This window comes from Heptranchias perlo, chromosome 10, assembly GCF_035084215.1.
Source record: "Heptranchias perlo isolate sHepPer1 chromosome 10, sHepPer1.hap1, whole genome shotgun sequence".
Taxonomy (NCBI): Eukaryota; Metazoa; Chordata; class Chondrichthyes; order Hexanchiformes; family Hexanchidae; genus Heptranchias; species Heptranchias perlo.
This window is the reverse complement of record NC_090334.1, coordinates 11,977,961-11,992,319: the sequence shown is the minus strand read 5'-3', so window position 1 is coordinate 11,992,319 and position 14,359 is coordinate 11,977,961. Positions and strand designations below refer to the sequence as shown.

Below are 14,359 nucleotides of genomic sequence, written 5' to 3'. Positions count from 1 at the left end.
TTTCTAAATGACAATTTTTATGCTGTTCCTCAGAATTGATTCCAGTAATTTGCCCACCACCGAGGTTAGACTGACTGGTCTATAATTACTCAGTCTATCTCTTTTTTTTCTCCCTTTTTAAACATCATTAGCAGTCTTCCAATCCTCCGGCAAAATGCCTGTATCCAGGGAGGATTGGAAAATGATCAGAACCTCCGCTATTTTCCTCTTCTCTTAGCAGCCTGGGATACATTTCATCCAGGCCTTGCGATTTATCTACTTTAATACTTCCTGTCACTATATTTATCCCATCCAATATTTCACACTCCTCCTCCTTAACTACAATCTCTGCATCGAATGCAAATTATTCATCAAGAACCATACCCACATCTTCCGCCTCCACACATAGATTACCTTTTTGGTCTCTAATTGGCCCCTTTCTTTCCTTAGTTATCCTCTTGCTCTTTATGTACTTATAAAACATTTTTGGGTTTTCCTTAATTTTACTTGCCAGTATTTTTTCATGCCCTCTCTTTGCTTTCCTAATTTCTTTTTTAATTTCACTCCAGCACTTTCTATTGTCCCCTAGGCTTTCTGCAGTATTGAGCTCTTGGTGTCTGACATAAGCTTCCCTTTTTTGCCTTATCTTACCCTGTATGCCCCTTGTCATCCAGGGGGCTTCAGATTTGGCGGGCCCACCCTTTTTCTTTGTGGGAACATGTTTACTCTGAACCCCTTGAACGCCTCCCACTGCTCTGACATTGATTTACCTTCATGCAGCTGTTTCCAGTCCACTTTTGCTAAATCACTTCTCAGCTTAGTAAAATTGGCTTTTCCCCAATTTAGAACTTTTACTCCTGTTCTATCTCTGTCCTTTTCCATAACTATGCTAACTCTAACTGAATTATGATCACTACCACCAAAATGCTCTCCCACTGATGCTCCTTCCACCTGCCCAGCTTCATTCCCTAAAACTAATTATTAACTTTATTAGTGACTATCTTATATTTTTGACTCCTAGTTTTGGACTCCCCCACAAGTAGAAACATCTTCTCTACCCCTACCCTAACACTGAACTCGCATCATTCTCTAGTTTCTCTCCTATCTCCTCTCATGTCCTTTCCGAGCTCATCTTGACCATGAAACCCACCTCCTGCTCCCTCGAACCTATTACCACCCAACTTCCCTTCCTGGCCCCCATGTTAGCTGATATTTTTAACGGTTCCCTCTCCTCAGGTACTGTCCCTCTCCCCTTCAAATCTGCCGTCATCACTCCCCTCCTCAAAACCCACCTTTGACCCTTCTGTCCTTACAAACTGCTGCCCCATCTCCAACCTCCCTTTCCTCTCAAGTCCTTGAATGTTTTGTCACCTCCCTAATCCGTGCCCATCTTCCCGCAACTCCATGTTTGAATCCTTCCAATCAGGTTTCCGCCCCTTCCACAGTACTGAAACGGCCCTTATCAAAGTCACACATGACATCCTATGTGACTGTGACTGTGGTAAACTATCCCTCCTCATCCTTCTCAACCTGTCTTCAGCCTTTGACACGATTGACCACACCATCCTCCTCCAACGGCTCTCCTCTGTCGTCCAGCTTGGTGGGACTGCGCTCACATGGTTCCATTCTTATCTACCCAGTCACAGCCAGAGAATCACCTGCAATGGCTTCTCTTCCGGCTCCCGCACCGTTACCTCTGGAGTCCCACAAGGATCTATCCTTGGTCCCCTCCTGTTTCTTATCTATATGCTGCCCTTCAGCGACATCATCCGAAAACACATACGCTGACGCTGTCCAGCTCTACCTCACCGCCAGTCTCTCGTTTGTCACACTGCTTGTCCGAGCAAAAATTTGCTCCAACTAAATGTTGGGAAGACCGAAGTCATTGTCTTTGGTCCCCGCCACCGACTCCATCCCTCTCCCTGGCCACTGTCTGAGGCTGAACCAGACCGTTCGCAACCTTGACGTCCTATTTGACCCTGAAATGAGCTTCTGACCACATACCTACTCTACTTCTACCTCTAACATCGCCCGTCTCCGCCCCACCTCCGCTCATCTGCTGCTGAAACCCTCATTCATGCCTTTGTTATCTCTAAATTCGACTATTCCAATGCTCTCCTGGCCGGCCTCTCATCTTCCACCTTCCATAAACTTGAGCTCATCCAAAACTCTGCTGCCCGTATCCTAACTTGCACCAAGTCCCATTCTTCCATCACCCCTGTGCTTGCTGACCTACATTGGGTCCCAGTCCGGGAATGCCTCAATTTTAAAATTCTCAACCTTATTTTCATATCCCTCCATACCTCTCCCCTCCCCATCTCTGTAACCTCCTCCAGCCCTACAACCCTCTGAGATCTGTGTTCCTCCAATTCTTGCCTCTTGCGCATCCCTGACATTAATTGCTCCACCATTGACGTCTGTGCCTTCAGCTGCCTATGCCCTAAGCTCAGGAATTCTAAACCTCTCTGCCTCTCTCTCCTCCTTTTAGTCGCTCCTCATAACCTACCTCTTTGATTAAGATTTTGGACACCTGTCCTAATATCTCCTTATGTGGCTTGGTGTCAAATTTTGTTTGATAATCGCTCCTGTGAAGTGCCTTGGGACCTTTTACCAAGTTAAAGGCGCTATATAAATGCAATTTATTGTCTACCCTATCAAACCCCTTCATAATTTTAAAGACCTCTATTAGGTCACCCCTCAGCCTTTTTTCTACAGAAGAGATCCCCAGCCTGTTCAGCCTTTCCTGATGGTACCAGAATAGAGAGGTTAAAATTATCATTGTACATCTATGTTCAGCTTCCTTGAGTATATATAGTGCTGCAAGTGGCCCCTCCCTTTCTGCAGACATTTCCATCAAAAGTTTTGTCCAAATCAATAAGCTGAATAGTCCCTTTAAATTGTGGTTGATACACACAAAGAAAATTGATTTTGTGCTGTGCAGGTTATAATAAGTATACCCCACATGTTAATGTGTTTGCAGGATGCTGTCTAGCACTGCATACAAAGTTAGTCAGTTGTCTGATATTGTTGAATGCTGTTGTTACTTCTAATTCAACCCATTCTATTGCCTTAATGACATGTGCAGCCTGCTAACAGCTGGCAGGGTTGAATAGTGATATCTGTAACCTCCTCCAGCCCTACAACCCTCCAAGATCTCTGCGCTCCTCCAATTCTGGCCTCTTGTGCATCCCCGATTTTAATCGCTCCACCATTGGCGGCTGTGCTTTCAGCTGCCGAGGCCCTAAGCTCTGAAATTCCCTCCCTAAACCTCTCCGCCCCTCTCCTTTTTAAGATGCCCCTTAAAGCCTACTTCTTTGACTAAGCTTTTGGTCGCCTGTCCTACTACCTCCTTATGGGGTTCGCTGCCAAAATTTGTCTGATTACGCTTCGGTGAAGAGTCTTGAGATGTTTTACTACATTAAAGGCACTACATAAATGCAAGTTGTTACAACAAAGAACATTCCAACCATAAGACATGGGAAATACCACAGGTGGCTCACAGACCATTTCTGAATTTTTTTTTGCTGTAAAGGCTTTTATTTTACTGCTACATCAGTGCTCCACTTTCGGAGGTTGGGTCTTTTCGTGTGAGACGTTAAACCGAGGCCCCGTCTGCCCCCTCAGGTGGACGTAAAAGATCCCACAGCGGTATTTCGAAGAAGAGCAGGGGAGCTTTCCCTGGTGTCCTGGACAATATTTATCCCTCAACCAACATCACTAAAACATCTGATCTTTATCATGTTGCTGTTTGTGGGACCTTGCTGTGCTCAGATTGGCTGCCACGTTTCCTACATTACAACACTTCAAAAGTACTTCATTGGCTGTAAAACACTTGAGGCATCTTGAGGTCGTGAAAGATGCTATAGAAATGCAAGTTCATTCATTTCTTCAAAAACTAAAGATATTGCTGGTGTGTATCAAATTGGAGCGTTTGGTCAGCAGCATGGGTTGAATTCAACAACTTACCTTTTTATATAGTGTCTTTAATGTAGTAAAACACCCCAAGGCATCAGACATTGAACCAAAAAAGGAGATATTGGGGCAGGTGACTTGGTCAAGGTGGTAGGTTTAAAGGAGGAGAGAGAGGAAATTCCGGAGCTTTGGGTCTAGACAGCTGAAGGCACGGCCGCCAATTCTGGAATGAAGAGAGTGGAGGATGCATGAGTCTTTAGAGGAGCGCAGAGATCTCGAAGGGTTATAGCACTGGAGGTGGTTAGAGATAGGGAGGGGCGAAGCCATGGAGGAATTTGAAAACAAGGATGAGAATTTTAAAATCAAGGTGTTGCCAGACCAGGTAGGTCAGTGAGTGGAGGGGTGATGGGACTTGGTGCAAGTTAGGATACGGGCAGCAGAGTTTTGGATGAGTTTATGGAGAGTGGAGGATGGGAGGCCGGCCAGGGGAACATTGGAATAGTAGAGCCTAGTGTCAACAAAGACATGGATGAGGATTTCAGCAGCAGATGAGCTGAGGCGCGGCGGAGACGAGTGATATTGCGGAGATGGAAGTAGGCGGTCTCAGTGAATGAGGATATGGGGTCGGAAGCTCAGCTTGGTCAAACATGGTGCCGAGGTCTGTTTCAGCCTGATACGGTGGCTAGGCAGGGCGATGGAATCGGTGGCTAGAGATTCAGAAGAATTCAGAAATTACTTAAATTGTTAATTTACTGAATTGGGCACTAACTGCAAGCGTTGAAATATTATGCGTCATTTATTTTTGTTTCAAATTGCCACGTTGAGTTAAAACCCTGTCATAGGTTTTGTACCCGGTTGGTGACACTTGTTCACCAAGAAAGATGAGCACAGCAATGTTGTGGGAACACCTCCAAATCACACGTCGTCCTGACTTGGACAATTATTGCCATTCCTTCATCGTCGTTGGGTCAAAATCATGGAACTCCCTACTGAGCACCATCCCTACAAGGACTGTAGCAGTTCAAGAAGGCAGCTCACCACCACCTTCTCAGGGCAACTAGGAATGGGCAATAAATGTGACCTTGCTAGTGACGCCCATGTTCTGAGAACAATTTTTTTTTAAAATGAAACCAAGTTTATTCCTTTTGTCATATTTGAATGACTGCGTAGATGCAAAACCGTTTGGGATTTATAGTTCTGTGGGGGCGATTGGGAGAAATCGCGGTGACTCAGACGTGAATATGTCTCAATTAAAGAGGCACTGTCCAGTTTAATTTTGTATGACGAGCCTCCCTGGATATTTTGGTGGAGAACCACTTTTGCCCGTCTGCTCAAGTGGCTCTTTGACTTTGAGGTTTGCAGGAGGCTGTTTTACAGTCCGTTAACCATTTAGTGTAGCAGCATAATTATTTCTCCCTCCCTTGTTGAATTGTGATCCATAAAGCTGCTAGAAAATGCATGGGATGAGCATTCCAGCGATACCTTGAGGTTAAAGATAAAACCTAAATTAAAGCGGCCACTCCTTTTTCAACTATAAATTAAAATGTTAATGCTAAATATGTACCTATTAGATGCTCAGTGTTCTAACTTGTATGTTGCATGTACTATATATAGCCAGCAATTATCATCACAGTAGTTTCAAATCTTTCAACTGGTACTAAATTAGTGCCTGTAGGGCTCTTTCAAAGCAGGAACTTTTGGAATGGCTTAAGATGCTACTGTGTTGTGACTGGGAAATCCTGCCCATTAGGTGCCGATCAGGAATCTGTCTCTACACCATTCCTGGGGAATCTGATGATGAAATCTCTTTTAATTAATTCTCAGAATGTGGGCGTTTCTGGAAAGGCCGGTATTTAATGCCTATCCCTTGTTGCACTGAGATTGTGGGCTGCCTTCTTGAACCACTGCAGTAGAGGTTTGATACAACTGAGGGGCTTGCTAGGTCACTTCAGAGGGCAGTTAAAAGTCAACCACATTGGAGTGGGACTGGAGTCACATATAGGTCAGACTGGGTGAGGACGGCAGGTTGCCTTCCTTAAAGGGCATTAGTGAATCAGTTGGGTCTTTATGACAATCCGACAGCTTTTCATGGTCACTTTTTCTGATACCAACTTGTTTCAAGATTTTTAAAAACTGAATTCAAATTCTCAAACTGCCACAGTGCGATTTGAACTCTTGTTCTCTGGATTACAAGTCCAATAACATAGCCATTACACCACTGTACCCTCATCACTTCGAGGTTCCTGAGAATCATTGCAAAATGAGTGAAACTATGGCAGAAAGAACGAACTTGCATTTACATATCACCTTTCACTACCTGAGGACATTACAAAGTACTTTACAGTAATGTAGGAAACACGGTTGCTAATTTGCGCACAGCAAGCTCCCACAACTAGCAATGAGATAAATGACCAAGTAATCTGCTTTAATGACCTTGATTGAGGGATAAATATTGGCCAGGACACCGGAAGTATCTCCTCAGTAGTGCCATGGAATCTTTTACGTCCGCCTGACAGGGCAGATAGTTTAACGTCTCATCCGAACGATGGTACCTCCGACAACGCAGCACTCCCTCGGTACTGAACTGCAGAGTTAGCCTGGATTATGTGCTAAAGTCTCTGGAATGAGACTTGAGCCCATGACCTTCTGACTCTGAGGTGAAAGTGCTACCAACTGAGCCACCTCTTGAATGAGATTTAAGAAAATTAATAGATCTTGGCACAAAATTACTGTAAGCTCCCTGCAATGGCACAGTTGGTAAATTCATCTATCTGGTGAAGTAAAGATAAGCTTGCTATTATGTCCCACTTTACTGTGTCTTGGTAATGTCATGTGTTACTTCATGTATAAGGAACTCCATTTGAAGTGAAGTAACTTCTGTGGGTAAGTGCAACAGCCATTTTGCATAAAACACGATTCCACAAAAACAGCAATGAGACGACTGGGCAGTTAATCGCTTGAGGTGGCATTGGTTGAAGGCAAAATGTTGACCAGGACACCCAGAGAACTCCCTGCTCTTTGAATTGTGCCATGAAGTCTTTAATGTCTGCCCCTAACAGGCAGACAAGACCTTGGTTTGACGTCTCAGCGAAGGAATGCATCACTATTACTCTGTCAGTACTGAGTTTGACTTAGGTTATGTAGTCAAGTTCCTGGAGTGGAGCTTCAAGCCACAATCTTCTGACTTGGAGGTGGTGGTGCTACCAGTTGAGTCAAACAGGAACCAAGCCATGAAGACCATGGTTTGTCATGAATTGGCTGATACAGGCAGGGGTACCAAGGCATGTGGTCTTGGCACCCCTCAGTTAGGGAAGAGAAAAATGAAAGGGGGCTCCTGGTCTGCATCCTAGTGACCTGTACTAGAAAGTACCTTGTATGTGGATGTTGGGTAAGACTAAGATTGCACTCTGCTGCCTTGTCCCTGATGAGATGGTCAAATTACATAGAATTTACAGCACAGGAACAGGTCATTCAGTCCAACTAGTGCATGCCGTGATTATGCTCTACACGAATCTCCTTCCACCCTCATCTCACCCTATCATCATATCCTTCTATTACTTTCTCCCTCATGTACTTATCTACCTTCCCCTTAAATGTATCTATGCTATTTGCCTCAAACACTCCAAGTGGTAGTGAGTTCCACATTCTTACCACACTCTGGGTAAAGAAGTTTTTCCTGAAATCCCTATTGGATTAATTAGAGACTATCTTAATTTATGGCCCCTAGTTTTGGTCTCACCCATAAGTGGACACATTTTCTCTATGTCTACCCTATCAAACCCTTTCATAACAAAGGCCTCTATCGGGTTACCTCTCAGCCTTCTCTTTGCTGGAGAAGAGAAATGATAACACTGGTGGTTACTATTCACCACAAGAAGAATGGCCACTTTACCTGGGGAGGAGTAATGGCATCTGAGGAACTGTATCTGAACAGGAGTCAAGTGTCTTTAGGAATGGGGGAAAGCATAAGAAAAATTGTGGAAGGCATCACCTGATTGTCCAGCATAACTGTTGGAAATTGCAATAAAAGTATTGGGACCATCAATTGTTCTGAAAGTTGTATACATAAAAATCCATAACACCCAATGTTCTTCGAAGTTAGGAAGGAGTAAATCTTAAAGGAGAGGGACTGCTAAATGGATATATGCTGGGAATTGGGAAACGGTCCAAAATCACAGCAATCTGGCTGTCTTCATCTAATCGGTGCCAATTTTTTTTTTACTTTCACTTGTATTTAATTCCATTCAGAATTTCAGACTAATCCCTTGTAGCACTCCCTAGTGAATCCTATTCAGCAGTGAGTCTTCAGTTTTTCAATTTAACTATTTTCAACTCTTCTCCCCTGTGTTTCTGTTTGTAGTCAGACCAAACCGAAAATTCTAATGCAGTGTGTTGTAGGTAATATTGAGGCTGTAGTTTAATTCAGGTGTTTGGCTAGTGTTTCCATTACACATCAGTGGTTTAGATATCTGAACCGCAAAGCTAAATCTAAATTATATTTGCGGTCCATAATCCATGACGACAATGTTGTCTAAAGGTGAAGTTACAGCCTTGTACTCCATCCCATCTGTAAATCCGTATGTAGTCAGGCTTCCTCGGTGGTTAGTAATTGGCCCTGCCCGGTGTGATGTGAGCTAGGTTCAATTTAGAGTCTGTTGTATTAGCTGACCTCAGCTAGACTGGCGATAGTATTACAATTGACACTAGCACCCCCCGAGCTACAGAGGGAGAAAGTTGCTTATGGTCTCCACTTTCGATTGCTGTATAGTGATTTAGGTTGTGAGGACTTTGTGTGGCGAGCCCTGCTGCCCATATCTTAACTCGCACCAAGTCCTGTTCACCCATCACCCCTGTGCTCGCTGACCTCTGGAATTCCCTCCCTAAACCTCTCTACCTCTCCTCCTTTTAAGATGCTCCTTAAAACCTTCCTCTTTGACCAAGCTTTTGGTCACCTGTCCTAATATCTCCTTATGTGGCTCGGTGTCAAATTTTGTTTGATTGCTCCTGTGAAGGTGGTGATTAACTACGTTAAAGGCACTATATGAATGCAAATTGTTGTTGGAGGCAAGGGTAGACTTGGCATACCGTGCTAACACTGTGTAGGATGAAGTATTTTAGAGTGGGACTGTACCTTACACACACACTGCCTTTTCGGGAGGTGGGGGGGGGGGGAAGAGAAAGACACTATGATATCAATAATATAGTGATACTGGTAGCATGCTATACTCTGCCTCGTTCGTTGAATCTCCTGAGGCAGCTGCACAGCCAGAGGGAAAATTTCAAGGAGAGAAAATTCTCCTTGGCCCTGAAGGTTATTGAGATAATCTCCAAGGATATCAGCATTGTGATCTGCAGAATTACGTCCCACCAGACAAGGGACCACGCTTTCATGTGGCATTGAGTTGAGATTAGCTGAGATTCAAATTACGTTTTGGGGTGGATGTGGAAGGAAGACACTTTAATACAACAATAATTTGCATTTATATAGCACCTTTAATGTAGCAAAATGTCCTAAGGTACTTCACAGGAGCGATTAGCAAACACAATTTGACACCGAGCCACATTAGGACAGGTGGTCAAAAGCTTGGTCAAAGAGGTAGGTTTTAAGGAGCGTCTTAAAGGAGGAGAGAGAGGCGGGGAGGTCTGGGAGAGAATTCCAGAACTTGGGGCCTAGACAGCTGAAGGCACGGCCACCAAAGGTGGCGGAGTGAAGAAAATTGGGGGTATACAAGAGGCCAGAATTGGAGAAGCGCAGAGATCTCAGAGGGTTGTAGGGCTGGAGGAGGTTACAGAGATAGGGAGGGATTTGAAAACAAGGATGAGAGTTTTAAAATCAAGGCATTGCCTGAGCGGGAGCCAATGTCGGTCAGCGAGAACAGGGGTGATGGGTGAATGGGACTTGGTGTGAGTTAGGATCCAGGCAGCAGAGTTTTGAATGAGGTCAAGTTTATGGAGGGTGGGAGGCCATCTAGAGGCAACAAAGGTGTGGATGAGGGCTTCAGCAGCAGATGAGCTGGGGCAGAGAAGGGCGATGTTACGGAGGTGGAAGTAAGTCTTTCCTCAGGAGATTTAATGGGTTGTAGAGTTCATGAGGATTGTGCATGGCTCAGGAAAGGAAAAGACTTGATGGGCTCAATGGCCTTTTCTCGTTTGTGCTTTCTTCTTATTTCTCTAACCCTTTCCCCTCTCCAGGGTGAAGTGGAGCTCTTGATTCGGAAGTGCTATCCAGCTGTTCAAAGGGATGGAGAAGTGATCAAGGTTCGGGACACAGTTTTATTGAAGTCAGGACCCAGGAAGAAATCCATTCCTTATGTTGCCAAGATTTCTGCACTCTGGGTGGACCCAACATCAGGTACAGGATTGGGGTGGCCTCCTGGCCATCCAATTGATTCAATGCAGTGTAAAGCCTACAAGAAGACAATGTGCTTCTATTAGGATTTTGGAATTCGTGTAGCATTTAACTATTCCAAATGTTGGCTAAATAGATGTGTTTCAATATCGTGTGCAGTCGGGTAATCCACTTTCAACGAGAGGTGCTCGACCAGTAGCTGGACCTTCTGGGGTGATGCAGCTCTGGATTGGTTTTCAGACTAGTCCACAGTAACTCCTGTTTACAAAGGAACTGTTCTGAGACACAGATCAGTTCCCCATCTTTGATATCCCCACGTGACGCACTGGTGGAGGTTCGGAAGGGAGGGGATGGGTAAGACACCCAACCTATAAAATGGGGGAGGAGGGAGAGGCACCCAGTCCATAAAATTGGGGGGGGAGGGAGAATCAAACTCGTGAAATGGGGAGGGGGAAGGAGAGAGACCCAGCCTATAAAATGGGAGGGGGGGGGGAGTAAATGAGGGTGAGAGTCCCAGCCTATAAAATGGGGGGAGGAAGAGAGACCCAGCCTATGAAATGCAAGGGGAGGGGGAGGGAGAAAGAGTGCTTATAAAATGAGGTGGAGGAAGAGGGTCTCACTGGCGATAAGAAAATTACCCTTTTAAAGATTTGGGAAGAAAATGTTTTTGCATATATAATTGTGTGTGTTCTCACTATAAAAAAGATGAGCTGGGTCCTTTAAGCAACATGTCCTCTCCCCTCGGCATACCTTCCCTTTCTAAATACCTTCAGTTGGTACTGATGTGGAGTGGAAATGGATTGCTGCCTATCTTGAAGTGTTTTAAAGTGGCGTCCAATTGGTTCTTAAAGGGGCCAGGCCTGTGGGGATCTACTGTCATTTGGGCTGCGGTGTAGGAGCGAGGTGGTGTTCTCCTAATGGGGAACTTGGAGTCTCGTACCCCAGGGGTTCTCCAGGTGCCCTGGACCAGTTGTGGGGGCTGTCCTCTTGTGCCTGGACAGGTGCGTGGGTCGACTGCCTACGCAGGGCAGCCTTGCACCATTTGGCGTTTGTCACGTAACCAGTCCAGGAGTGCTCCCGAAGAGCCAACCCAGATATGGGAGCAGTATTGAAATGTTTAAGCTGCAGAGCGGGGGAGGGGTGGGGAAATGCATCCAGTTCTTGTGCGTGTCTCCCTCTCTTGAGGCCACCCCTTGAGTTATTGCAATCCTAAGAAACGGCCCTCTGTTTTGCTAATGTGAGGGGAAAGTCAGGTGCTCTCCATAATTGACGTTATTTCTCCAATACTTCAGTCGTTTAGTGGTGGCCAGGGATCTGTGAAGTGACTTTTATTGCTTGGGAGGGTTATTGCACTTGTAATAAGACGTCAAGGGAGTTGTGTGAGGCAGATGGCCTTTGAAATATCACTGTGATTGATGATAATCAGTGATGGACCAGCAGGGAGGAGATGGCACCTCCCCCATTTCATGCTCTTAGTGCCAGGATCGAGCGTGTTGGTGAGTTTAGGTTACTGCCCAAAGGGCCACATTACTCCGCAGAGTCGTCGCTTACCCCAGATTTTTCATTTGCATCACCAGCAGCTCCCGCTGCCGAAAGCTCAAGACGTGTGAGTTACCTTTGCTCTTGTTTAGGTCCGATTCCAAGGGACTGTCATCGTGGGCTCAACCTCAGCATTTGCACAACTTAAATCCAGCTCCCAGTTTCTCACAGGTTTACAATCCTGACACTGAGACAGTGTAGAGTAGTGCAAGACGGCTGGAATGGATTGTGATTCCAGTCTCCTGCAATCCGGCGTAGACTTGGGCCAGTATAAAGGCAATGTGCTGTACCATTATCATAGAAACATACAGCACAAAAGGAGGCCATTTGGCCCATTATGTCTGTGCCAGCTCTTTGAAAAAGCCACCACCCCCCCGCCCTCTGCTTTTTTCCCATAGCCCTGCAAATTTTTCCTTTTCAAGTATTTATCTAATTCTCTTTTGAAAGTTATTATTGAATCTGCTTCCACCACCATTTCAGGCAGATCATTCCAGATCATCACAACTCACTGCGTTTTTTTATAAGAAAAGTCTCCATCTCCCCCCTGGATTATTACGTACCCGGATACTCTAGTTTAGCTTCACCCAGAGCTGCGCTCAAGTAGCTGAACAAATCTGCAATTGCTTCCATAGTTTGAGGCTTAATCGTAAATATTTCACGCAACTGGCACTTGTGATGTTAAGTGCTAATATCTGTTGTTCAATTGGTAACAAGTGCTTAATGTTACCAAGGGCCTTGTAAATCACCCAAGTCATCTCTCGGGACCCAGCCAGTCAGTGGAGAAGCTGCTGGACCCAGCCTTTATGGCACAGAAACGAGGCCATTCGGCCCAACTGGTTTATGCTCCACACGAGCCTACTCCCTCCCACCCTACTTCATCTAACCCTATCAGCATATCTTTCTATTCCTTCCTCCCTCGTGTGTTTACCTAGCTTCCCCATAAAGGCATCTGCTATTTGCCTCAAATACTCGTTGAGGCAGCGAGTTCTGGGTAAAGAAGCTTCTCCTGAATTCCTGATTGGATTTATTGGTGACTACGTTATATTTATGGCCCCTACTTCTGTCCTCCCCCACAAGTGGAAGCATCTCCTTTACATCTACCCTATCAAACCCATTCATAATTTTGAAGACCACCCACCAGGCCTCAGCCTTCTATTTCCTAGAGAAAAGAGTCTGTTCAGTCTTTCCTGCAGCACCAGAGATGTTTACTCTGACTTTGTTCTCTGTGAAAACTGCTCACTGTGAGCTTAGACTTCGACTGTCAACATGCTTTTCAACCATGGAGGGGGGGGGCTTCACGTCCAAGCTGATCTTATCCTTACCTTACCTCACCTCCACGTGCACCCTACTTCTGACATGGAACATGGGGTTAGTGGTCAAGCAGGTGACGATGGCTGGCCTGTCACCCTCTTTTTTTTTTTCCTCTTCTCTTTCTCTCTCCCTCCACCCCCGCAACCCCCAATATTGCTATCCAAAGTCAAGAGACTATATGGATGTCTCAGTAACTTGTTTCCAAAAATTCTTAAAATTTCAAAGGGGAATTGGATAAATCCAATGAAAAGGAAAAATTTGCAGGACTTTAGGGAAAGAGCAAATAGAGTGGGACTAACTGGATAACTCTCGGAGCTGGCATAGGCACGATGGGCTGAATGGCCTCCTCCTACACTGTATGATTCTCGGGTTCGATGGTTATGGGCTTATGTGTGTGTCAGACACTTGGATGACAAACTTCAACCCCTCGGGCACCCAGGCCAAATGCACATGCACTTCCCTCCCTGATTGACTTCCTGACATTACCTTGCTGGTGTAGAGGGGCCCAGTACCCCACTGACACAGTACATTTTCAGATTGAACCAACAGGGGAAAGAGTTTTTCCATTTTTTTTGATCACTTGCTTTCAATTTTTTTTTGCCAGACTTTTTATAAATCTTCCAGCAATCATTCGAGATGGGATTCTGCTTCTGGCTGGCTGTATCAATTATAAATATGTCAATAGAGGCCTTTCTGCTGCTTAGCTATCTGGAGCCAGTGTAACCTGCCTCTGGAGAGGAGCAGGTGATCAATGCACCCCTAGTGCCTTGGATATGAATCAGGCACCAAGTGCTAATTACACTTGTCAGGTTTAGTCAGATGTTAGTGCAGTTGGATGTTCGTGCTGTCGGCTCCCAACAAGCAGGTCGCGTTCAGCCGAGTGAACTTGCTGCTGGGACGATCCAGTTCTCTGTAGTGTCAGCCGTGGCTCAGTTGTTAGCACTCGCCTCGGAGTCAGAAAGTCGTGGGTCCAAGTTCCACTCCAGATTCTTGAACACAAAATCTAGGCTGAAACTCCCAGTCCAGTACTGAGGGAGAGCTGCACTGTTGGAGGTGCCGCATTTCAGATGAGGCGTTAAACCGAGGCTCCGTCTGCCCCCTCGAGTGGACATAAAAGATCCCACAGCTGTGTTTCGAAGAGGAGCAGGGGAGTTCTCCCCGGTGTCCTGGCCAATATTTATCCTTCAACCAACATCACCAAGAAAAACATTATCTGGCCATTATCATATTGCTGTTTGTGGGACCTTGCTGTGCGCAAATTGACTGCCA

At 45.4% G+C, this 14,359-nt stretch overlaps 1 protein-coding gene across 3 annotated transcripts in view; it reads left to right on the top strand.

Moving 5' to 3' along the window:
• bahd1 (bromo adjacent homology domain containing 1) overlaps positions 1-14,359 on the top strand; it is a 77,454-nt gene that overhangs the window by 51,405 nt on the left and 11,690 nt on the right. For all 3 annotated transcript variants that reach the window (XM_067991231.1, XM_067991230.1, XM_067991232.1), the window contains one exon: positions 10,084-10,243. In XM_067991231.1, coding sequence (XP_067847332.1) covers positions 10,084-10,243 — 160 coding nt within the window. The remainder of the gene's footprint in view (positions 1-10,083; positions 10,244-14,359) is intronic.